The 24,481-nt window shown below is 38.0% G+C and overlaps 1 protein-coding gene across 1 annotated transcript in view; it reads left to right on the top strand.

The window, feature by feature from the left end:
- Positions 1-1,659: 1,659 nt before the first annotated feature.
- LOC140156757 (vitamin D3 receptor B-like) overlaps positions 1,660-24,481 on the top strand; it is a 32,806-nt gene continuing 9,984 nt past the window's right edge. The window contains exons 1-7 of the mRNA XM_072179718.1: positions 1,660-1,845; positions 11,195-11,350; positions 12,547-12,702; positions 15,204-15,469; positions 17,786-18,021; positions 20,294-20,672; positions 23,544-23,774. Of these exons, the coding sequence (XP_072035819.1) occupies positions 11,205-11,350; positions 12,547-12,702; positions 15,204-15,469; positions 17,786-18,021; positions 20,294-20,672; positions 23,544-23,774 (1,414 nt within the window). The 5' untranslated portion in view covers positions 1,660-1,845; positions 11,195-11,204. The remainder of the gene's footprint in view (positions 1,846-11,194; positions 11,351-12,546; positions 12,703-15,203; positions 15,470-17,785; positions 18,022-20,293; positions 20,673-23,543; positions 23,775-24,481) is intronic.

Below are 24,481 nucleotides of genomic sequence, written 5' to 3'. Positions count from 1 at the left end.
TTAATTACTATTTACTGTAGATAGCATTCATTCAGTTCATCAAGCCCCTATTTTGCCCGAAAATCAGTTCTTAGTTCCCCAAACCCCTACCATTATTTGAGAATTCACCCCCTCCCCCATAAATTCATTTGATGGACCATGACAATGATGACGTCATTGTACCGTGTACCCCGATTTCCGGTTCATGTACATGCGAAGAAGTGTAAATCTTTTATTCCACCCATATGAATAATTAATCAGGTGACGTATTTACAAATTCTATCATCATCATCATCATCATCTTCATGAAATCGCATTATACCCATTGACCGGCCCCTTTTTTTAAAGTAACCCGCTGACCGCTGACCCCCCCACCTCCTTTTTTTAGGTGCGGCTACCCAATGACCCGTTTTTCTAATCATCAAAATGAAAATAATATAGGGGGCTATCATTTTCTTCAGAAGGGGGGTTAGGCCTAGGCCTATACGGGGTTTTTTGGAAAGAAAATAGGCGGGGTCATGACAATTTTTGATGACCAAAATGTAGGGAGTCACAAGATGACCACAGATAGGCCAATTTCAATACAATTTTAGCCTATCAGTGGTGGGAGGTCATAAAATTGTTTTTGCCGAAATAGAGAGGTCGCAATTTTATTGACGCCAACTTTCTGTAAATTTTGGACTCCTCTCCCGAAGAAAATGGGCCCCTAATCATGCTAATACAGAAACTTTCATTGAATTCTCTTATTGAGCAAATTTGTATCGGAAATTTGGAACAAGAAATAGAATTCAGCTCCATATTTTTCAACTTGAATTTTCTACCCGATGATGACCCTTTAACTGAAATTTTATATAAAATGACCCCTTTTATACCCAATGACTCCCTTATGATCAACAAAATTAAAGGATATTTTAGACATTGTATCTATAGATAGCTGTCATAATAATGAATAGCCTACTTTGGAATAAAAGTAAGTTTAAATTATTTATTTTAGGCCAAGTAAAATAAAAAAACATGTTTCACGTCCGGGTTTTTGAAAAATAGGAGGAAGATGGGGCTTCTTATTTTTTATTATTATCGCAAAATCAGTGCATACCCATAATTAGAGCTGTTTTAGCATATACAATAATGCCTGGAAAAAGGAGGATGCCTCTTCTTATTTGTTGTTCTGAGAGATAGGCCCCCACTAACTATCAACAAACATTATAAATTTTTAATAAAGTGTTTCTTGTATTTTTTCTTATAGCAAGGCTATAGAAAGCATCTCTACATCCTAGACATATTTTTTGAAAAGTTATAACTGAATTTCAAAAAATAAAAATAAAATTGAAGAAACCTCAAAAAAGGAAGCGGGAGGAGGGGGCGTGAAACATGTTATTTTTTTATTTGGCCTCAGGCTATTTATTTTTTTGTCTTATAGACATGAGGGATGAGGGAGATCAAAAAAATTTAGACCCTAAAAAAGAAGGAATCAACGATTTTTTAGACCCTAAAAAGGGGGGGGGGGGTCAAGAAATTGTTTGTGTCCTAGGTACCAACTTTTCCAACCACCCCCCACCAAAGTATTTATGAACACTCCCTATCCCAGTTTACATCTCCTGATTAATTATTCATGACACATTTGAATGGGTGGAATACTATGATCCATGTTTACCTTTTACAAAGCATGGATTGGTGACCTGCAGAATGGTGTGACACGACCTGTATACTGTAGATACATGATCTACGAAGCCCTACGACGACGTGGATGTCAGCATCACAAAAGGCTGTATTTTAATGCCGCATGCCGATGACTGATGGTGTAGGACACATATATGTGCGGAAACCAAAGCTTTGCCAAAGAGTGCGTCTAATAATAATATACAGGTACGAGTAAAAATTGAGCCCGGCAGCACTGTGAATTCTGAACATGGAAATAGTCCCGGGGTCTGCCAAAATTGCTTGCCCCCCCAGCTTTCATGCTTGGCATTTGCTGTGCTGTGTCAAAATCTTTATTACCCCCCTCCTTTCGACGTGTCAAAAAGCCCCCCCCCCCCATGTGCCAAAAATATTTAAACGCGAATTTAGTACAAGTCATACCTAGAATATTTTCTCAATTTTATCCTTTCTAGGTATATGACTGCTTTAATAAAATTTGCGTCAATTCCCGATGTCATGATATGTGCGCCACGTTTTTAGGCTCCGCGATTGGCGATTACATAGACAAGAGTAACTGGTAAACAGCGAACCTGTGCAGTACGGGGCAGCTATTCAAATGCGTGGTGCATGGGTGACATGTATTTTCAATGTAAAATGCCTATTCACTGGGTCGGACATCCGGGAACATTGTCCCCTTTGCACAAGCCCGCGATAGCAACCAGCTCGAGAAAGGGGAACTGCACATGCGCTGCACATGTGCACACTGGTTTACAAGGCTATTTCCCCTTTGTGACGTCAGCCCGACCAAGAGAATACGGTGATACACCCAATATAAAAAAATCACCGTATAGATCCCTGTACTAACGCACATTTAATGTTTTCATTCACTCGGTCGGACATCCGGGAACATTGTCCCCTTCGTCCCAGCTCGAGAAAGGGGAACTGCACTGACTAGTATAGTCCGGGGTGCTCTGTACGATAACACTCCGATCGCCATGCAATATTATACCTGGTCTCATGTACCCATACCTAGTGTATGGGTACATGGTATGACCAGGCATTCAAACAGGCACGGAGAGAGCTGTCAAAGAGTGTATATTTCAAAACATGATAACTGCACCAGTTATAAAAATTCACACAAACCCATCATTTTCAAAATACACTGAAACCCTGCAATCCATTTTGAAAAATATGATCCCTAATGTTTACTTACTTTTGTTCAGCAAAAACCCATTTCCAGTAAGTCAAATTCTGTAATTGTACATGTCTCCATGTTTACATTTTGTGGACTAAAAAAAAAAATACCTGTTTCCAAATATTCCACCCAAAGTGTTAAGTGCCAGACACATGTGTTGGGGCAAATAATATTAGAAGTCATGAAGTATACTCTTTTGACCACACACAGCTGTACATAATAGATTAAGCTATTCTTTAATCCACGATAATGTGGTGGATGTTAAGCATGAGTGGCAACTCTTTCTCATGCCAAGGTTAAATTGATGACATGTCTTGACCTAATTGGCCAATTTACCAAACATATCATAACAAGATAGACTTTAACCAAGCCTGAATGTGCTCCTATCTGTAACCATGCTGTACACATGCCTGTAACAGCTTCTATAAGCAGAGATGAGGTTACATGCTATGTGTAAAGGGCTACATGCTGGAGATAGCACATTCTAATGGTGGGAATTTTGATCACAAGAATTTATGTGATGGAATAAACACATTTAAACACAGTTTTTGGCAACAAATTTCAACCAAATTGATATTTTAAGTGGACTATAATGCAGTAGGACTTTAAATAATCAAGTTTGGCCACAGAAGACATTGGTGAGTAAGTCATTTGTTGTGAAAAAAACCAGCTGTACATTGAAAGTATGCTTTCCTAGTTTGTATGTGGATTGTAAATATGTACCATGTTCTGCGTATAATGCAATATTGCAATCTACATTTAGTAGGCCAGTGGGACAACGGAACCGCTACGTGAACAAGCTACATGTAGAACTGCACATGCGCACACTGCACTGGTCATGCTGGTTTTTACCGGGGGGGGGGGGGCGGCCAAGATTGACTGAATTTTGACGTTGTCATTGGTTAAAACACGTAAACATGAAAATGTCCCAAATAATTCCAAAAGTGTATGTATGTATCAAGCACTATTTTATCAGTCTAAATCCATTGAGGTCTGACACTAGTGAACCTCATTGTAAGTACTGTTTTTTTTAAATTTTTGTATGAATAACGCAGGCCCGTCGGAACCGCTACGGCCGGTACGGCCATGACCGTACCACTTTTCAGCCTAAACAAATAATAATAATAACGAAAATTGAATGGAACAGTCCATATTTCACCTCATGAAAATATTCTTACCATTGTACTCATAAACATTCAATATAAATTTGTATAATATTGTATAACTATAAAGATGATAACTTTATAACTTCAGTGATTTTTGAATGGTTGATTTTACATTTTATTTTATTTTTTTTTTTTGAGGTGTGACTTACGAATTTAGTATCATGTGTACCGGTACTGCAATTGGTAAACATGTTTTATGGTTGATAATTTTATTTTGAATGTTCTACTAGTTTTGAAGTTTAGTACTATTAACTTACCGTCGAAATTGTACTTTTCATTTTCAAAAGTGCTTGGGCTTCGGGGCTTCACCCCTTTAACCCCCATGAGGGGCTCACCCCAGACCCCCAAAGTGGGCCTACCACTTTTAATTTGCTTCCGACGGGCCTGGAATAACGCATGATATGTTACATTATATACTGAAAATTTCCAATTTGAAAGCAATTAATGCAAAGTAGTGTAGGCCTACGTGTTAAGAATCTTGCCTGCCATGCAAGGGGTCCCAAGATCGATTCCCCAGGAATCCCAACCCCGGCGATGATAAAAAATTTTCTTCTTCTTTTTTCTTTTTTCATGTGAAAATTATGTAGGCCTACTGTATACATTGGAGTTGGGAAATATATTTTGTGCATTTTTTTTTTTCTGTTACGGGGCCAATAGAGCTAAAAACGCACCTTGGCCCGGGGGAAAATGATTGCGTCAAACGGTCCAGGCCTCATATTGTCTGTTTTGTTTACGCTATTGGCTAGCTGGTGCCACATTGAATAATGTCGGCCACCGTCCTCGGTTTTACAACTTGGCTATTTCCCCTTTGTGACGTCAGCCCGACCAAGAGAATATGTACAAAAGGCAAATAGGCCCTATTTATCCGTATCATGGACCATCCGGACTTTCAGCAGGGATTCATAATATTTTATTTTAGGGACCGTTCACAAACACTTGTGTTGGGGGGGCCTGATGCAAAAAAAATTCATCGCGAAAATTTTTCGGCCCCCCCCCTATTTGAGATATATCTCAAAAATGTCAGGGCCCCCCTTTTTGATGAAAACTATCTGTCAACCCCATAGAAAAGCATAAAACTCAATTTTCCCAGGAAAATTTTGTCATTTTTTTCAGGCCCATCCCCCCTTAGGAGGTGTTTGTGAATGGTCCCTGTGTAAAATTGAAATTGCAATGGTTAAAAACATCACAAAAATAGTGGCGGTGCCATGGGGGAAAATGCCCCCCAGTCAGAACTGTTTCCCCAGTAAAAACCCAAAATTGCGAAAAATTAACTTTTTGCGGTAATTTTGCCCCCCTGAAATTCACTTTTCCCCCCTCATGCCCCCCCCCCAAATTCTTGGTGCCGCCACTGCACAAAAATAGACAGACCCCGTAACTTTTGGCTTTTTGTTATTTCCCCAATACCACTAGCTTGAAGAAAGTGAACTTTGCAATATTATGTGATAAATGATAACCAAAAACTTCTTATTAAAAAAGCATGTAGGGCCTACCGTATTTAGTCAAATAGTCCCCCCCCTCAAATAAACGCCCCCACCACTTTTTACAACCAAAATGTTTAAAAAATGCTGATATTTCCATGCTATCTTGTGTAATAAGCTTACCAAGTTAGAAAATCTGGATCGGAAACCCGGAAGTGAGCACAGAATTCTATATACACAAGAACCGGTCATCCCTATACCGCTGCGTGGCTGCAAACGTAACCGTCCCGGCTGAAAAATGAATTAAAAAAGGTACGGCAAGACTTTTTCGCATCACGTACGTCGAAGTTCACTTTCCAATTATGCAATCTGTAGTTTATAGGATAACGAAAACGACTGGTAAGCAAGTCTACTAAAATACCTCAAAATCTGAAGGAAAAAAATGGCGGACCCGTCGCCGGACCCTTTCCAGAACTAATACAGCATATCTAGCCATTATCAACATGGGGTCATCGGTTTGAATATTTTCCATATAAAAAACTAACACCTCCGATATGGTTTTTCATGATATAACATTAATGGAAAGAAAAGTGCAAATGCTTTTCGTGTTTCGAATCGGACGAGTGACAAGCTCTAATGACGTCATGATGTAAACAACGTAATTGTCATTAATAATTAATTAGGTAAACCCAAATATGGAGGTATCCAAAAGTATGCTAATTCGAAGTTCGACTAATCAGAATACGACCCTGGTATCCAATTCTATGCAAATGAGTTGAAGGAGGTTACGTGAAGTTCGTGAACTATACTTATTCTCATCTAGCTTTACTAAAAGATCTTTGGAAGTGAGCCAGAAGTCAGTGTTTCTAGTTCATAGTTCATCATTTTAGCGTGTGTTTTTAGTTTACCTAATGATTTTAACAGGAATTATCATTCTAAAATTGACCTTGAATAAACGCCCCCCCTTGGGAAAATGTAACGCCCCCGGGGGCGTTTATTTGACGAAATACGGTATGTCTTTTCATCACAACAATTTTATGCACTATAGCTAGCTCGAGATACTCTAGCTAAAATACAGGTTTACATTTTACCATCTTACATTATTTTGCTGTATTTCAGCTAGAGCGACAAGAGCGCCATTAACCCCACAATACAAACACATTTTAAATGATAATCTTTTCATGACTTCAGTACACGACCCCATAAGCTATCATTTTTTTCACCATGTCCATTGAAGTGAGAATTGAATAGATGTGTGTTTGTCACAATAAAAATTAACACAATAGAAATTAGCTACTCATGAATGCGCTACCAATCTTTAGAAATAAGAAAACCCACTTTTAGACAGGATGAGCTCTTGTCTGTCTATATAGCCATAAATTTATTCACTGATGACTAGCGATACAGATTAGCACTTGTTCAGTGCCTAGTATATGGGACCATGACAACCCCTCTCTGACATTACAAAATCCACCAGTCCTATACCAACGCGGGACCATGACAACCCCTCTCTGACATTACAAAATCCACCAGTCATATACCAGTGCGCCTCGCTGGCCGCTTCGTGCGCACCCCCCCCCCCTCGAGGAACTAGATCTAGTTCTAATGCAGATGAGTTGCCCATTTGACTTCAAGTCTAGAGCCCATTGCATACGAAATCTATAGTCGGATTCGCTGAAGCATAATGTACTGAGTACCGGAAGTAATGGAAGTTTAGAATGGGGTTTAGAAGTAAACATACCCGATCACGACAGGCGATTGTATCAAAAATGTTGACATTTTACTTTCCCAGCAAAATTTTTGACTGTTCAAAATTGGCAATCTTTACTCAATACAGTTGACTCATCAAAATTACTTTCATTACTCCCTCACTGCTTTTTGGCTATGGGGAAGGAAAGAAGGATCGGAAGAAAGAAAGAAGAGAAAACATTTTTCTCGGGTGCGGTTTTGAACCACCGACCCCTTGGGGCCAGACACATGCACAAGCCAACCTTGCCACGGGGTGTAACTTGCCCGACCAAGGTTTCCGCTACCATATGACTGTTCGCATGATGATCGATGCAATCACATCACATGGGATACCTGCCTGTGCGCCACTAGGGAAGACAACCAAACACTGAGCAAACATCTGTAAGGGCTATGGGGCTCAAACTTGGTGAAAACAAGTCTCATGACCAGGGGAACATTTTGCAGGGGTCAGGTCAAAGGTCATGAAGAGGTCAAATATTAGGGATTCCAGAGTGAAGCGAAAGCAGGCACAGTTCACGTATGAGGCTATTTATTATTGCAATATTCTAATATTTTTTCATGTACACTGTAGGCCTAATTTTGCTCGAAATTAGGGTTAGAATTGGGGTTATGATTAGACTTATAGGGTTAGGGTTTGGGTTGGGATTAGTTTACACGAAATCGTTTAAATCAACCTAGATTTTTTTTACTTTTTAAATATTTTTTTAATAGCATCATACAGTGTATATAAAGATTTTTAAAAAAAGATTTTTATGAAAATTTACATAAAATGGCAGTTATGTGATTTTTCTTCCATAGATGACAACGTTAAAATTATTTTTGTTTTGATTCGTTTGTCAAAATGGAAACTCGGATGGCTTTCAAAATGTGTCCACTGATATGATGATTGATATAAAAGAGTTAGAAATTGACAATCAAAATCGCTAATATTGTCATTATATAGCAAGAGAGATTTTCTAATTCAGAACAAAAATTTGAACCTCATTTCTGACGAAAAAATGTGAATTTTAAGTTTTAAAATCCAAAATGAATATAAATTTCGTTCCTTTAGGTTGCATGAGATATGGTGCATAGAAATAGTTTGCTTTTCTAGCACTCTAGAAAATCATATTTTCAAATTAATACATGTCCAGTTTTGTCGGTTCCGTAGGCCTATAATTTTTAAAACTTTGTATATTATTAAATGATTGATTGATTCTCTATAATTGATAATCCATAATTAATTATTGATAATCGATAATCAACAATCAAATCCCCTCAACCCCCCCCACACACAAGGAAATCATCCTCAGCAATTGAACATAACAATCTGTCATCATCATTTGCGTGTTATGTTTTAAACATTGAATATTCTTTAATAGTTTATTATCGATAATTGAGTATCGAAAATCAATAATCAATTGTCGATAATCAACAATCCAATCCCCCTCACCATATGGCTACATGTATGTTCTTACTGGTTTACACCCCTGGCTAGGTATTGTAATCGAGTTGGTTTCTGCTTCTTCTTCCGACTTTTTGCTGTGACAATTGCTCTAGCTCAGGCATGCTTTGACTGATTGTAACCATTATTATTCTTTGAGAATCTTCCATCTCATACACATTTTTAAAAACCATTATTATTTTGGATATCTGGCACCTGCTGGAGTCTTTTAAGGGCTCATATTGAAATACCCTACCACGTTTTCACACAGAAAGAAGGCAGGATTCCCCTCTAAGCGCGCGCCTCAGGAAAGCTCGGTCATAAAACGGATGGATTATATGCATCAGTGATACACCCTGCCCAGCATTTTTTTAAATTTTAAAAAAAATTTTAAAACAAAAGAAGGCTACCACAGGAAAGCTGCAGGATGGCGCACACCTTCCTGTGTAAGGGAATTTCAATATGAGCCCTAAGACTTAAAGCGTCTTAAGCGTTTAAAAACGCTTTAAACTGAAATTGGTGACCAACCGATACAGTCCACGATCACCGTACATGTAGCGTGTAGATATCGTAACACTGTTTAGCGACCCACTTTAAAAAATCAACATATTTCACCAAAAGTCAACATTTATGAAAATCACATTTTTGGCCAAAGATCACATTCTCAAAGCATAATAATGATAAAATTGAATGGATCCTTTCACACGATACACAAAGATATTGGTCTTGTTGTGAGTTTATCGTGGTCAGATCAAAGGTCGATCAGCTAGGGTCAAATCTTAGAATTGCGTTATGGACATCTATAAAGAGGTGCGGGACTCAAACTCGGTGACAACAAACCTCATGACCAGTGGGACATTATGAAACATCTTGCAGGGGTCAGGTCAAAGGTCATCATGGGTCAAATCTTAGAATTGCATTATCTGGACATCTGTAAGAGGTACGGGGCTCAGACTCGGTGACAACAAAATTTGTGATCAGTGGCAACAAACCTCAGGACCAGGGGAACACTATGCATGGTTGGGTCCCGGGGGGGGGTGGGGGCACTCAAATATGACAGTGTACGCATGCGTGACCAAATTTTTTTCAAACACCCCCTAAACGAATTTTACCCTACCAGCAAATTTAGCCCCTTAATAAGGTAATTTAGTGTAGAATTTACCCCCCAATGAGTTTTTGGCTGGTGAAAATGCAACAAAAGGTACCCTAGACTGTCCAGTTTCAGAAAACTACCCTTATTCTTGAAAATCACTGTTTTTAGACCCTAAACGCGTCACACGCGTAACTTGCCTTGCCTAAAAAAAACACCCCCTTTTACTTGTTTTTTTGGTCACACATGCGTACAGACCATTTATGTGAGTGATCCCCCCAGGGGTCGGGTCAAAGGTCATGTAGAATTGCATTTTCTTTCTGGACATCTGTAAGGAGTACGGGAGTCAAACTCAGTGACAACAAACCTCATGATCAGGGGAACATTTTTTGAACATGCTGCAGGGGTCAGATACCTACACAACACCAACACGCCCCAGCTAGGTTTGTGGTCTATATGACTAGGGTTTTCAGTGTGACGACCTCGAACTGAAGACACACAGAGCACTCACTTTCCTCCAAAAAATCACAGATTCAAACAAGTGTTTTTTCAGGCATGTTTATTATATGTTATACCTTTTTGTAATCCTTACAATGTCTACCATTGATTTCTGTTATCACTTTATAGAAACATTGCTGTATAATAAACAAGCCCCAGCCTTATGAATGAAACCCAGTTTATGACCATCATTTGCCACTAATATGTCTTTTTCTTTTCATCGGAATCTTACATGTTTTCCAATCTGTTCACAATTTCATGTACCATTTGTAAATTGTATTACATTTTATGATTTATTACTGTATGCTTCTTGTTCACAATGCATGGCCTATAAATATAAATAAATATTATAACATGCTCATACAATGTATGTCAGGGCAAAGTTCCATTATCCCAATATCCTTCTACACTCGTAGAATGACCTTTACACACACTAGGATCTCCAATATGCTCATAATCAGGCCACAGTTCTTTAATCCCAATATGTTTGTACATTCATATAGTAACCTTTGTATGTGTTTGGTAAACTCATACCCAACTACTTTAAGTCAACCGTTATGTTATTATTTTTCAATGGAGGTCACTGGACTATGCATTGGACAATGCGACAAACCCTAGAGATTGGACTATTCAGTTGAACAACAGATTGTTATTCAGTTGAACTATACGTATAGATTTTAACACTTAGTAGTGAGTCTGGGCACATTTGCCATAAATACATTTTAAAGTGGGTAATATCACAGGTTCAACATTTTCACTGTCTTTCAGTTTAATGCTCAGCGTGCTAGCCGTATAGGCATTAACTTAAGGTCCAAGTTTTGTGATACTTTCTCAACATATTAAGAGCTATCTTAAGAACCACTGAACCAATAATAGGTTGTTGTTTTTTTGTGCTCATTGTAATGCATTTTTATGCTGATTCCACATGGTCATGAAAATTAACTTTTCTGATTTTTTTCAATAAAATTTGAAAACTCGTCTGCACCCACATGGAGTGAGTTAACATAAGTGCTCTTCTTCATTTATTTTACTCCTCAGAATATAGAAGATGGAAGAAAAAGAGAAAAGGGAAGTAGAGCAGCTCCGTCAGGAACTTGCTTCAGAGCGCAAGAGACTGGAAGATGAACGCAAAATATTGGATGTTGAAAGAAAGAAACAAGAGGAGGTCAAAAGACAGCAACAAGAAATGCAAAGGTTTGTTGTGTTCTATTTATTATATATTTATTGTTTGTTTGTTTGTTTGTTTATTTATTTGAACTGAACTGAGTCTTTGATAAAAAACAAGCAAAATACATTGAAATTACACATCGAAACATTAAAAATATAAAGACAAACTAATGGAAGATATAGTCGTAGCCAGCACTTTTTCAGAGGGGGGGCAAGACAAATTTTAAGGGGGGCACCTTTTGGCGACAAAATCAGTTAATGGTACAAATGCGCGTGAAAAATTTTGCCATATTGAAGCTAAACTGGTTGAATAAATTCGCGCAAAGCGCGCAAAAATTGGCACTTTTTATGTTAAAATGGCAAAATATAATGTAAATTTGGTCAGAAACACAAAAAGTCTTAAATGTCAGGGCGGTCAGCATCCCACAGGGGGGCAAGACTTTTCACAGGGGGGGCAGCTACCCCACTTGGCTACGCCACTGATAGTCGTAAGAGCAAATAAGGCCAGCATTTACCATCCCATATTGAATTCATTAAAAACATATTTAACCAACAGTGGATACTGCAATAAATATGCTGTAAACAATAATACCATGCCACAAGCTCATTGAATGCACTGTCGACAGTTTGTGATTGGTTCGTTGTGGTGTTTTGTTTACCGCTCCAACATCATTCTGAACTAATTTCCAATTCTAAAACATCATTCTGAACTAATTTCCAATTCTAAAGATTTCCATTTTCAAAAAGGTTTATTGGCACACTGTACTTTTTTTTTTTTTTTTTTTTTTTTGAAGTTTTTTATTCCCTGTTCTTGGAACTGGTGGAGGGAGAAAAAACATACAAAATGGGCCACCAGTTCCCAACGATCATGAATTAAATCATAATATTATAGTCACAATTTTTAAGAACAGGTACAAAGGACAATCACAAAAGAGACAAAGGCGATGGACAAAGAGAGCGTTCACTCTTACAAACAAAACACAAGCACCAGTCTTGTGTCAAACAAGTGCACACATTACTTGGTTACACCCATCTTGATCCTGCCATAATCAGTTTGAAAATAATTGAAGAAAAGGACAACAATTTAAGATACTTCAAGATCAATGGTCCATTTTTTGAAATGCACTGTACTTGATAAAGCGAGGAGTAGTATGAGAATGATCCTTCTTCTTTGCTCCAAATTACTTATAGTTGACTTGTTTGTTGGTCTTTACAAACAACAGAAAAACACTTGAAGAAAGAGAGAAGAAAGATGTCAGCGAACTTCGTCAAAAACTGGATGATGAGTGGAAGAAATTGGAGGAAGAGCGCAAACAACTGGAAATGGACAAAATAAGGCATGAAGATGAATACAGAGAAATCAAGGAAAACATGAATGAGTAAGGCAATCTATAAAAATGTGTGTGGAGCTACGTACCATATTTCCTCAAATAATCACCCACCCACCCCTCAAATAAACGCCCCTACCACTTTTTTTTAACCAAGATGTTTTAAAAATGCTGATATTTCCATGATATCTTGTGTAGTAAGCTTACCAAGTTGCTCACATGGTCGATAATAGCATCAATAATCGGCGAAAATCTGCATCGGAAACTCGGAAGTGAATCAAAAGTCAGTGTTTCTAGTTCATAGTTTGTTATTTTGACGTGAGTTTTAAGCTTACCTAATGATTTTAACGGGAATTATCGTTCTATAAATGACCTAGTAATAAACACCCCCGTTTGGAAAATGCAATGCCCCAGGGGTGTTTATTCGAAGAAATATGGTATGTGTTTGCCAGCAAACGATGACACACACTCACACTTCCCACTCTGCAATAGGACTGCCATGTCCTTGCCTGACGTCTGCAAATGACCGCAATTGCATGTTTAATGTATTTGCAAAATATGTCCTCAACCGTACGTGAGATATGATCACATCCGCAGTTGCTACATGTACAGTAGGTTAAAGCAATAATGTGTGATTTGCATAAAAAATAAATTCCTATTTACATGTACATGTAAATGTGTTTTCACTGATACATTTAGCTACTGATCACATTGTCCCCTTTTAATTTCGAGCCAAATAAATGAGGTAAAACGAATAAAATTACTATTTCATTCCAGCGTCTACAATGTGTGTATTAAAAACTGTATTCACCAATTGAGAGAGATCATATCACTTTATTATCAAAATACATATAAAACCATTGAACAATAAAGGAATACAATAAGCCCAGGACAGATCGTATTAAAAATCATGCAGGGCGGACAAATACAGTATAAAAACATATAAGCACTGGAAATAGCAATATTAAAAGACATTAAAAAATTAGCAATATTAAAAGACATAAAAAATATTAGTGATGGGTGATGTCTCATGCATGGGTGGATCAATGACATATAAACTGCATGTGCATATTGTCTTTAGTTATATGTCCTATTTTTACGTCACTTCCTAAAACAACGCAATGTAATACATGCATTGACGATAGTTATTTGTAAGGGCTCATATTGAAATACCCTACCACGTTTTCACACAGAAAGAAGGCAGGATTCCCCTCGCTAAGCTTGGCGCCTCAGGAAAGCTCGGTCATAAAACGGATGGATTATATGCATCAGTGATACACCCTGCCCAGGATTTTAAAAGAAGGCTAGCACAGGAAAGCTGCAGGATGGCGCACACCTTCCTGTGTAAGGGAATTTCAATATGAGCCCTAATGGAATGAAATAGCGATTTTTATTGCTTTACCTCATTTGTTCGGATAGAAATTAAAAGGGGACCTATGAGATAGCTAAATCTAACATTTTGTGGAAAGCAAGTAAGAATCTATTCTTTTATTGCTTTAAAAATCCCAGTGAGTCTGAGTGGAAAGGCGGTTACATGGATATGGCTTTCAGGCTTTTGATATAACTTTCGGTCATAATTTTCAAAAGACTGGTTTAGAGGTGTGGTGTTTTTTTTAAATACAGATTCTACATTGTTTTTTAAAAGCAACATTTACAGAATTGGACAAATTTACCAAAATTTTGAACAAAAATAAACGCTCTGAAACAAGTTGATGCGCATCTCAATCAGTCTCAAATTTGTCACTTAAACATAACATAATGAAACTCATAAAGCGCCTTTTACTGAGTACGCATTAAGCAAACCGCTTAAAAAGAAAAGACAAGAGAAAGAAAAGAGCTACACAGTTTGAAAGAGGTGGGTCAAAAGAAGGTTCTTGAAGGTGGTGATATTTTCTTTGATGGTGGTGGGGGAACTCATTCCAGAGGCATGCAGTGGTGTAATGCGCTCTGGGGGCCGCACCTCCGGGCTAAGGGGGCACACAGGCCCAGATATGCTTTTGACAGGATAATACTTTGTTAGCTTTTGTTATAGGAAAGAAGTGAAAACTTTTACCAAGCATGCATAGAATTACTACTCATTTGTGTTCCCCCTTCAATACAAATTTTTTTGTGCGCATTGCAACATAAATTGCCACTTGAAAGACCAAAATTGAACTTGATTATACCAAATTAGTACCAGTAGTATTTATGCACATTTTCGCGCACCCACACCCAATTGTTTTAGGAAGAGTAGGTACTTCAACTAGTGACGAATCTTCAAAAGTAAAGACATTGGAGAAGATGAAAATTTTATATTTTGTTATTAACATGAAGTGCATTGAAACATGAAATAAATTTGATCTGAAACAGTATTTGTAAGTTATTCGGTAGGTCTGGCTTTCAATACCAAAATTGATTAGCTCTGCACCATGCACACCCTTGGTCAGGGGCACCCGATCTACTTTTGCCCCCAGGCACCCTGACCCAATGTTACGCCACTGTCAAGAGGCATGGGTTAAATGCCTTGGCCATCAGGTATAAAGATAAGAAAGAAATTTCCTCTTTTGTTTCAGTCCTCTTTCTTCGCAGCCCAAGTCTGCATCCACTGCATCACACGTATTATGTGCGGTCTGTGGTGATGCAGCCAACGGTATGCACTACAGAGCTCTGACGTGTGAGGGATGCAAGATATTCTTTAGACGTAATTCACTGCGACAAGAAGCTTTACAGTGCTCAAATACAGAGAACAAGGGAGGATGTATTATGGACACTCATAAGAGAAGATTCTGTGCCTTCTGTCGTTTCAATAAGTGCCTGGAAGCTGGAATGCAGACAGGACGTAAGTACATCACATATACTATGATCAGCTCTTAATAGGCGGGAATTATTTGGTTTTTGTTACTGCGCGAGTCAATAAAGTTCCAACTTACGCACACGTAGATTCACAAAAGCACGCGTCATTCACGCAAAACGCAAAGTGCAGTTCGCGTAGGTGCTGCGCCTAGCTGTGTGTACGCCATTCTGTATCAATCCACGATGTTATGAGTCCCGCCTATTAAGAGCTGATCAGAGTATAGTGTTACGAGTCGTACTTGACTCAAGGCCAAAATCACCTTTTTCCCGAACTCACACGAATGCACAACACAAATACACTGTTTGTTTAAGCTAACAAAATCTAAGTCTTTAATTGAAAGCGGAGTATGATTGGTACATATAATAACAATATCGCATATACAATAAAATCACACAATGACAGTTTTACTATATCAGTACTTCACCAGCTGTCTTGTTGTTGGTGATCCTAGAGTTCTTGCAATGTTCTGGACGACTGATGTATTATATCCTTATTCACTTGTCCTGCGAAGTCCAGTGTATTCTTGCGTTTATAAATATCCTTGCGTATGAAATCCTCACACGAAAATGATGCTGCTTTCTTCATTATTGCTTATCTTCTTGCGCTGCTCTCTCCATAATATATCTCTTTGCGCTGCTTTCTCCAAAAATGGTGTTTCTTTCACCAATCACTCTTTTTTTTTTTTTTTTTTTTTATTAACACAGCTCCGCTGTTCTTTGACAGATCGTGGCCTTCACAAACCCAGCAAACTCCAGCAATTTGACAGAAGAACTTTTAATCCTTTGATGAGGAAGAGCACTTTTGTGTGCTCGCTGTCTTCTTCGTTGCTGTATTAAAATTAGCTCAATTATTGGCTATATAAACTGGTTAAAATGTACTTCTTTTTTGAAGCACGAAGACCATCACACACATGTGGAATATCTCAATCTCCCATGGCATTCTGTAAAGTCCCAACAAAAACCTCCAGCTTTTTATAGCAGTACTCATGCAAAAAACCCATCATCTATTAATAAACCATTACTTCAATCACATTTTCACAACATTGCTGCAATCTTGGGATTTCCCAAGATTAATTATACACATTCACATTACATCACTTCCTGGGGGTTTTCCTGATGGTGCAACAATGAACTGGGGCTTTCCAAGTTCCAAACATAGATCTGACTTTGTTTACAATAAGTTGGGGAATTCCAAAACGACTTTCCACATCATTATCTTGCACGTACAAGGGGTTTTCCCATCTCATGAAATACTTTCAGCTTGTAAACAAAGTTAAATAATTAAATTAAATCAAATTACTCAGGGCACATCACAATAGTCAGTGGGATTTTGGGTCAGAGAAGAAAGTTAACATATTGTTTATATTAAATGCCCTTGGGGTGTGAAATTTTTCAAATCCAAGAAGACGGTGTCCATATGCAAACAGTGTTATTGACAGGGTGTTAGCCAGCCACCCGTCAACCCATCATTGCTTTAGGGACAGACAAGATTAATACATAATTCAAATATTTTATTAGACAACTGCAATTATATACAAAATACAGAGAAGCATACATAAAGCTCGCCAGAGCAGGCGGCAAATTCAAAATCTAATAACAAAAAAAAAGTGAGAAGCCATGGAAAACACATATGAAAAGCAAAAACTTATAATTTTTCACAAGGTCATATCTTAAAATCCTGTCTATAAAAATGAACAAAAATTACACACAGGATTACTTCAATACTCTACTCTAAACACATGTCAGTAACCAAGCAGTTGTTCAACTGACACAACAGCAAAATGTACTGACATGGAACACCTTCCTGGACAACATTCATAGCCCAACAGATTTCTTTTGCTGGGTTCCAATTATTCGCCTGTGAATGTGGTCCCAGAAGCTGTTCCGTGTCAGTGCATTTTACTGTTGTGTCAGTTGGACAACTGCTTGGTTACTGACATGGTTTAGAATAGAGTATTGAAGTAATCCTGTGTGCAATTTTTGTTCATTTTTATGGAGAAGATTTTAAGATATGACCTTGTGAAAAATTATAGGTTTCTTTTTGAGGCCAGTTTACATTGTTTAAACTCACTGATAAATTGGGCTGTTCCAGTTGAAATTGATACAATCCATGGAATACATCATCATAATCTTCCACACAGGGAGTGTGAAGTTACCTGAATGGGTGACTCCATTTGAAATCTGCACCCCCTGTGTGGAATACTAAAGGTTGTGTGTTCAATAGGAGGTGAATGGATTTCAACTGGAATAGCTTAATTTCTTTGTGTAAAGTGTCATATACTAATTTTATTTCCCAAATCAGGTGTATGGGACAAGGAGCGCTGTAAAACCAGGAAGCCCATGAAGAAAATGTCCACACCTCCTCCAATCAAAGTAGAAGATGATGATAGTGATGACAACATGCCATCTACCTCCTCTGCTGCTAGCACCACTAGCTCTGTTAAGGACGAACTCTCTCCAGAGCAAGCCTCATTAAATCTTCTTGTGACAACTGCTTTCCAGAATGCTATGAAAATCTCACAGACATTACCACGACAGGTAATTTAGTATTTTGAATATATACTATATAGATAATCGATTGATATTTGAAGAATGAGGGAGTTTCGTAAAATTCTTATATTTCAAGAACAGTATGATCAATACGCGGATTTGGGGTTTTTCTACCTGAAGTCAATTTGTGCCGAAATTCCTCCCCACAATGCAATATATGTATTGCATAACAAAGAATATTGATTAACCTCTGAACTGTATCTATTGTTATGCAAAACGCTTATTGCATTTTGGGAAGGAATTTCGGCACAAATTGACTTCCGGTATAGAGAAACCCTAAATCCGCGTATTGTCAAAATTCAAAAAGTTTGCAATTGCTGATTTATTCTTCAACCACATTAAGTATTTAGTTATGTTTAGTTGTGGAGTTAAAATACCAACACAATTAAGTTTCTGACGATATACAGTTCTTTCAGGGACACCCTGTACATCTCGTATTTACTGCGTTAATTGAAAGCACTTGTCTCTGATATGTTGCTGAGGCGATCTGCTGTTGTCAAGTGAAACTTATCAATGCCTTTTGTGCCATATGCATTGTTGTCTCCGACTTTGCAACATCACGGTAGTACGTTCTCGTCAAAGGTTTGCAGCAAAATATTATAGTAATTACATCTGTATATCCCATTGGCCTATCATAGTACATCACCACCTGAGTACAGCTAATGCATGGAAGTACCATGGGTTTTGTTTCCCAATGCGACTGCCTTGCTTAGACAGTTGGAGGGCCATTCAAATTTGACGCGCTATTATTAAACTGTACGCTATGAATACGCACACAACGAAAATTTAAATTTGCTTGGTTTGGGTTGCAGTTTTAAAAGCTTCCAAATTTCTCTCTACAACTCCTATAATAGCTATATATTTTATATATAACTACAAGAAAGGCTTTCAACATTCCATATATGTTCACAAAAAATACCGTAACTTTGCAAGGAATATGATATGGGCACATAAACACAAATTTTTGTCATGAATTGAGATAAAAGAAAAACTGCATTATTTTAAAAATGGTGCGAGTTCATAAATCAGGAATTTGCATATGATTAGAAACATGGCTTATTATCCTCATATTAAAAAATCAAGATTTTTGGTTGGTTAAGACAAAAACCTGCCGGGATGAAAAGGGTATTTTACAAGACGGAAAAATACCAGTAAACAGTACAGGCCATGCGACAACAGCATTGAGAAGGTTCATGCGAGCAGTGTTAAACTGCGCGCGCGTATTTCACTGAACGCAGATGAATGGCGCGCTTGGGCTTAACAAAGTCTGTAGCGTGTACTCGTTCATGGTGTCAAGTCACGCGGTATTGTTATGAAGTTGTTTACTTAATTTTCGTCGATGGGCCTAATCTGGGTAACCAATTTAAACTATTATAACAATTTAGAATTTTAAGTTCAAAATTTGGGACAAAGACTAATCGATAGATAAAGGTTGAAATTACTTGTCTGGCTAAAAATTAGAATGATTAAAGCGTTAAGACAGAAAATATCCGGGTTAGAAGTCCTTAGCAACGAAAATAAATTTGAAGGTAAAGCAAAGCATAAAAAAAACAATTCTAACGACAAAAGTAGACAAAATGGAAATCAAGTAGAGAATTGTGAAGATATTTTCTAATAAAACTTATTTGTTAATTGCCCAAGATGATTGGCTGCACATAATACGATACATTTCAAATCGAAATTTTCCGCGGGAAAAGTAAAAAAGCATACCCAAGAGTGCGACGGTCATTTTTGCCAAGGTCGCGTCCGTTAATAATTTGACCTTTAACGGAAAACGCGCATGATGGCCCTCCGACTGTAGATGGGGTTTCCCGTCCCAGGTGACAAGAAACTATCAACTTCATATAATCAAATTCATATTTAAAAATATTAATTTTTGTATACGTTTGTGAAAATTATCATTCATCCAGGTAGCTAACAATATTAATATTTAATTAACTATAATCTAATCAATCAGATGTGCATGACCTGTGATACGATAACATCTGCTTCACAGCAGGGCTGTCAACTCTCACGCATTGGCCGTGAGTCTCACGCATTGGGTCACTTTCTCACGGTCTCACGCCAAGGTAGTATAATCTCATGCCTAGGTAGTAATTCTCACGCAAAAAGCTGGAAAATGAGTAAAATCTCACGCATCGTCAAAATAAACATTCAGGATTGGACATGAACATTTCCCACTCAACAATGGAGTCCAGTTGATTAGATTATCTTATGGTTCAAATATTAATTCAATTGTTTGAACACTTTCCTTCTGTAGACGTTATCAACCATTGAAGAGTTGCGGGAAAAAAAGCAAAATGAAGAGAAGTTATTAACTGATTTTAAAGGACAGAGTTGTGCTGTCAGCACAGACAGCAGCAGTCACTCAAATAAGGAGGGTATTTCCATGGTAACCACTACATGTAGTAACAAAGATGAACTAAAAGTAAAAGATGAGCATGTAACTGCTAAAGAGGACAGTCATGAAGACCAAAGTGGTAGCCAGTCTTCTGATGATGAAGGCAAGTTTGATGAGGCTATTCATAAACACATCATGGAATCAATCTTATTAGTACTGAAGCAGATGATCACATTCATCAAAGCACTGCCAGCATTTGATGAATTAGCATGCGAAGATCAAGCATCATTAATTAAAGGTAAGCTTATTTTGAGGGGTTTCTCTCTTTTCCTTTTTGTGAGTGAGTGGGTGCTTTTATATAAACATCAGCAAATGACCTATTTGAGACAGCAGTCCCTTTTTTTTTTACTTCTGTTACCAAAAGTAATCACGTAAGAAGGTGGTCGCAAAAGCAGACGAGACTTGTGGTTTGAGAACTGCCTTGTTTATTGTACAGATCCATATCTCACATTTTGCTATATTGTTTTAATGAAGTTACATATATGTACTTGCAGGGCCTCCTTGGAAATCAGTACTTTGTCATTGAAGGGGCTATGTATACCCTGCCTAAAGAATGTTTAAATAAATAAAATTAAGTTTGTATAATGGTCGAAATATCACTCTGTGAAAAAGTATTCTTCAATTCCACTTGCCATTTTAGCTGGTGGAATGGAACAATACACCTTTTACCTTGTGATTATATTTTCATATACATGTGTGTACACCCTTAGATAGCGATGTAAATGTCAGAAAAATGTCAGGAGTGCAGTAATTGTGTTCCATACACTCCTAGATTGTGAGAACCAATCAGAGCAAGCATTAGTAAATTACTAGCAGTGCATAAATGTTGTAAAATTGGACGGGCGCGCACTACACACAGTACTCGCAGTGCCTTCGGACATGTTCATATTTCTTGCGGGTTTATGCATTTATATTAGGTTGTATTTAACAACATTTTTAGTGACAATTTGTCACAGGATTTTTATCTCGTGTATGAAATAGGTTTATAAATGCGAATCACTCGTTGCTTGAGAAATTGTACAAAATAATGCACTTGTACTGAGATGTTGATGCATTATTTTGAACAATTTCACTCTCAAAAGTTATACGCATTTATTAACCTATAAATAATCCACATGATACTGTAAGCAGTGCTGGCAGATGCATTCATTTTTCATGCAGGTGGGTTCATTTATAAATAAATTTTAGTGTTTTATATAGCGCTTTTTCCCAGATCTCGGAGGGATCAAAGCGCTCTAATTTCGCTGCCATGGTGATTCATCACAATCAGATCGCATCAACTAGGCTGGTTGCAGCCGAACTGGCGCAAACCTATCCTCACTTACATGTAGATTGTAACATCCACCAATTATCTATGCAGCTCGCCAAATTCCATTGGGTGAAGAAAGTTTTTTTGATAACCAAACAACGAATCACCGATTTTTTTTAAAGCAGGAGGAAACCGGAGATCCCGGAGAAAACCTGTGAGAGCGAGCATGGAATCAGGATAAACCAAGTGCACGCGAGTCCTTGGGCCGCACCGGGGCTTGAACCCGGGACCTCAGTGGTGCAAGGCGAGGGAATAACAACTGCGCCAACTCGCCCTCCCCATTTATACTTCACATGACGTAAATGCCAGATTGTGTAATTATTAGATCGCCATCACATTATTTGCCTATTGCAAATGTATGCTTAATTTTAAAAATCTTCATTTCGATGAATTTAACAAAAATATCCTGAATGGCATTTTGAGCTTTGACTTGCAGAAAACGTATATGTGACCATCCCCAACGAACTCAGTGTAATTGCCAGTACAGATTTAGAGATATGGCCCAATCAAACAGAAATCAATAGAAAACAAAGGAATTTTCAGACCAAATTTGTATTTTTAGTAGTTTTCAAACAATTATGGCATGTTAGGGCTCATATTGAAATTCCCATACACAGGAAGGTGTGCGCCATCCAGCAGCTTTCATGTGCTAGCCTTCTTTTGTTAAAATCCTGGGCAAGGTGTATCACTGATGCATATAATCCATCCGTTTTTTGACTGAGCTTTCCTGAGGCGCGCTTAGCGAGGGGAATCCTGCCTTCTTTCTGTGTGAAAACGTGGTAGGGTATTTCAATATGAGCCCTTATATTCATCTGAGGTCAAATTAGTAAAACCTGTCAGATGGGCATGAAACTTGGTGGGTTCGGTCTACATTTAGAGCCAAATTTTTGGAAGGTCATTTCGGGGTCACCAGGGGTCATATGAGGTACAAGTTTACTGACCGCCCAGCCAGGGGGATCGGGTGGTTCGAGAACCGCCAATTTTGTTAAAGCTTGTTTTAAGGAGATTTTGACTACTTCAAAATCTAAGATTCTTTAATGTCATGTATATACATGATCCACCAGTGGAGCTTCTGCGACCCCTACGCAGAACTTCCGATAGTGGATTAACTGCGCGCACGGTGGACGCAGAGAATCCACTGTCGGATTTTCGGCGCAAGTGCGCTGAAACTCCCCTCCGTACTGTATATAGGCGCCGGTGGAGTATTTCTGTGCACGGTCGCAGGAAATCCACTGACGGATTTTCGGCGCACGTTTAATAAAAGGGTAGAAAATATGAAATGTTATTTAAAATAAGAAATTATATAACTAGAGTCAGAAGTTGGAGCGGTGGAGTAATGCTGCGACGGTCGCAGGGAATCCACAGTCGTACTTTCGGCGCACGTGCGCAGAAACTCCCCTCCGTATATAGCTCCGAAAATCCGTCAGTGGATTCCCTGCGACCGGCGCAGAAATACTCCACCGGCGCCTATATACGGAGGGGAGTTTTAACGCGGCGCCAAAATCCGTCAGTGGATTTCTGCGATGCGCGCAGAAATACTCCACCGCGCGCCTATATACGGAGGGGAGTTTCAGAGCACGTGCGCCGAAAATCCGACAGTGGATTCCCTGCGTCCACCGTGCGCAGTTAATCCACTATCGGAAGTTCTGCGTAGGGGTTGCAGAAGATCCACTGGTGGATAGCTTACATAACTCTAAATGTGCAACTTTACACTGGGTTCGTCATGGATGGTCATCCTCCCCTTTTCTCTATTTGAGTTTTATTAGTCACATTTTAATCATTTTCTTGTCTTTTCAATAGAAACTTTTGTCGACTATCTGACAATAATTGTTGCTGCATTTTACGATACTGAACAAGGAGTGTTCATTAGTTCAGTGGTACCTGGGGACATTTTCACAATGTCCGATGTCAAAATGGGAGGTTTTGCCGAAATGCTGAAGTCAATGGTCACATTCTCAGAGAAATTGGTCAAGATGAATCTCACACCAGATGAAATAGCTCTGCTGAGTGCTCTGTGTATTCTGACTCCAGGTAGGTCAAAGGTCAACCAAAGTGTTGGTTACCAAATAAGATAGGAGACATTAGAGAGGTTTTATTTGTTGTTTCACATCGAATGATGTGAATATTGTCGGGTTATATAAAAGCAGTGAAAACATTTTAAAACGTTTTGTATGAATACATAAAATCATCTTTTTTTTTTAAATGTTGTCAAAATGTTTTTGTAAAATATTTTTGCAAACATATTTTGCCAAATATTTTGTCAACACTTTAATTACATTATGTTAGTTAGAATATTTGCAGTGAATTATCAAAAAATATTTTGAAATGTTATGAAAAAGTTTTATACCCTTTATATATACCCTGTATATTATCCGACGTTTAAACATTCTCTGGCAACCTTGTCTAACCTTTTGCGAACAATGTATGTCAAAAATGTTTTGTGTTTGATGGATAGGTCTGACTGCATGAATGCTGCCATGTTTAACAACTATCATTGTGTGTAATGGCATACAGTAAATATAGCCTATATACAATTGTATAATGGTAAATTTACCAAGCTCCTGAGTTTATTCTTGTATACATTATATTTTCAATCAATTTCATTATTATCACATAACTTTTTTTAGTTCATAGTTAGTTTATAGTGCAACCCTTACTGTTGAATTCACCCAGGTGTGATACATTGACTTTAAAGCAATACTTTTTAGAAACAGATGTGGCAGTGAGAGTCTTACTGA

Source organism: Amphiura filiformis, chromosome 7 (genome assembly GCF_039555335.1).
Source record: "Amphiura filiformis chromosome 7, Afil_fr2py, whole genome shotgun sequence".
NCBI classification, from domain to species: domain Eukaryota; kingdom Metazoa; phylum Echinodermata; class Ophiuroidea; order Amphilepidida; family Amphiuridae; genus Amphiura; species Amphiura filiformis.
Note: the sequence above shows the minus strand (reverse complement) of the source record. Positions and strands in the feature narration are given on the sequence as shown.